Source organism: Chrysemys picta, unplaced genomic scaffold, assembly GCF_011386835.1.
Source record: "Chrysemys picta bellii isolate R12L10 unplaced genomic scaffold, ASM1138683v2 scaf76, whole genome shotgun sequence".
Taxonomy (NCBI): Eukaryota; Metazoa; Chordata; order Testudines; family Emydidae; genus Chrysemys; species Chrysemys picta.
The window spans coordinates 177,583-179,523 of record NW_027052783.1 but is presented as its reverse complement, the minus strand read 5'-3'; the positions used below and the strand labels follow the sequence as shown (position 1 = coordinate 179,523).

General features: G+C 50.5%; 1 protein-coding gene across 1 annotated transcript; it reads right to left on the bottom strand.

Moving 5' to 3' along the window:
- Positions 1-643: 643 nt before the first annotated feature.
- Positions 644-1,591, bottom strand: LOC103307414 (olfactory receptor 52P1-like). The gene has a single exon (XM_024114544.1). The coding sequence runs from the start codon at positions 1,589-1,591 to the stop codon at positions 644-646; it is 948 nt and encodes a 315-aa protein (XP_023970312.1).
- Positions 1,592-1,941: the final 350 nt, after the last annotated feature.

Here is a 1,941-nt window from a genome sequence, read left to right as displayed (position 1 = left end):
AGTGGATTCGTCCCTGGATGAGTGTTGACGACAGCAATTCACACTGTCTGGCTACTCCTTTGACATATCTGAAAGGCTGGTTTTGGGTGTTTCCAGCTTCAAATCACACTTTAGTAACTCACACAGAGCAAGATTTCATAGCTTCACATACAATGAGAGCGCATATAACCCAAGGGGATATCAATGTTTAGCAGATTAAGACTTTTAGAATGTTACCTCACAGGGCCTACTTTGTACAAAACATACCATAATGACATCACCATGGTGAATACGGGGTGCTTTGGGGTGCAGAGTGTCAGAGGGATGAACCAGAGAGTGACGGGGGTGGGGAGGAGAGGAGCGAGTGAGGGGCGGGGCTTTGAGGGGAAGAGGCAGAGGAGGGGCGGAACCTGGGGGAAGAGGCAGGGAAGAGAGGTGGGGCCTCAGGCTTCCAGTTACCAGCAATTAGAAAGGTGGCAACCCTATGAGTTGTATATAGACAGATTCCCCAGCTTGTCACCCTGACACAGCACAGTAAGGTCAGGAAAGGGTTTAATGTCTCTTTTACTGGCCAGTCAGTGATTCAGGGAAGAGGGCCCAGCACCATGTCACCAGCCAGTTCTGCATAGAGCTCGGTCTGAGACCAGAGAACCAAGAGAAAACTTTAGGTCGCTTTACGAGTAAAGAGCTGGAGCAGCCTATCCCGGATCTGTTGGGTCCTCACCCCATAGATGATGGGGTTTAGCATGGGGGGCAACAGGAGGTACATGTTGGCCACGAGAATGTGGAAATGCAGAGCCACATTATGTCCAAACCGGTGCGTGAGGAAGGAGAAGAGAGCTGGGATGTAAGAGGCTAAGATGACACAGAGGTGGGAGCCGCAGGTCCCAAAAGTCTTGAGCCGGGCGTCCTTTGTTGGGAGGCTGAAGATGGCCCCAAGGATCCCGGTATAGGAGATGGCGATAAAAAACACATCCAGACCAATCACCAAGAGTGCCACAGAGAGGCTGTAGTAACTACTGACGCTGATGTCGGCACAGGCCAGCTTCACCACAGCTATGTGCTCACAGTACGTGTGGGGAATGATGTTGGTTCTGCAATATGGCCACCTCCTTGCCAGGAAGGGAATGGGCAGTACGAGTATGGCACCACGCAGCACCATGGCCAGGCCAATATTGGCCACCATGGGGTTTGTCAGCGTGGTGGAATGTCTCAGGGGATCGCAGATGGCCACGTAGCGATCAAAAGCCATGGCCACGAGGATCCCAGACTCCATCGTAGAGAAGCTGAGAATGAAGTACAGCTGGGTCAGGCATGCACTGAAATTGATCTCCCTAGAATTGAACCAGAAGATGCTCAGCATTTTGGGTAGGATGGATGTAGACAGGACCAGGTCGGTGATGGCCAGCATGCAGAGGAAATAGTACATGGGCACATGGAGGCTCGGCTCCCTCTTCACGATGAACAGGATGGTGAAGTTCCCCAAGATGGCTATGGTGTACATGGTGCAGAAGGGGATGGAGATCCAGACATGGGCTGCCTCCAGGCCAGGAATGCCCAGCAGGATGAAGGTGGAGGGGTTGGTGAAATCGGTTGAGTTGGAATCTGACATGGTGAAGGGGAGAAGTTGTCCAACACTGAGGCAGAACAGTGTCTCCTGTATGTACCGTACGTTCTCCTGAGTTCCTGTATGTGCCCAGAGTCTAGGGTGATGGTCGCAGGACAGACACCTGGATGGAGAGACAATGTTAATATGAGACACTACATGCACAACTGGAGGCTGTTCTAATGGATGAAGCAGATTGGTCGCTCTTCACACACTGAAAAATGACATTTTTATTATTCAGATAAATGAATTATGAACAACTGACCATCCTAATGCCAATTCCATATTTTATGGTGCTCCCTGTGTCAATAATTCCTACATATTGTGGTGTGGGAAACCTTAATAGGTACCAGCAA

What these genes read in the sequence shown, in the direction of transcription:
- LOC103307414 (XM_024114544.1), bottom strand. Translation starts at nt 1,591, where the DNA reads ATGTCAGATTCCAACTCAACCGATTTCACCAACCCCTCCACCTTCATC.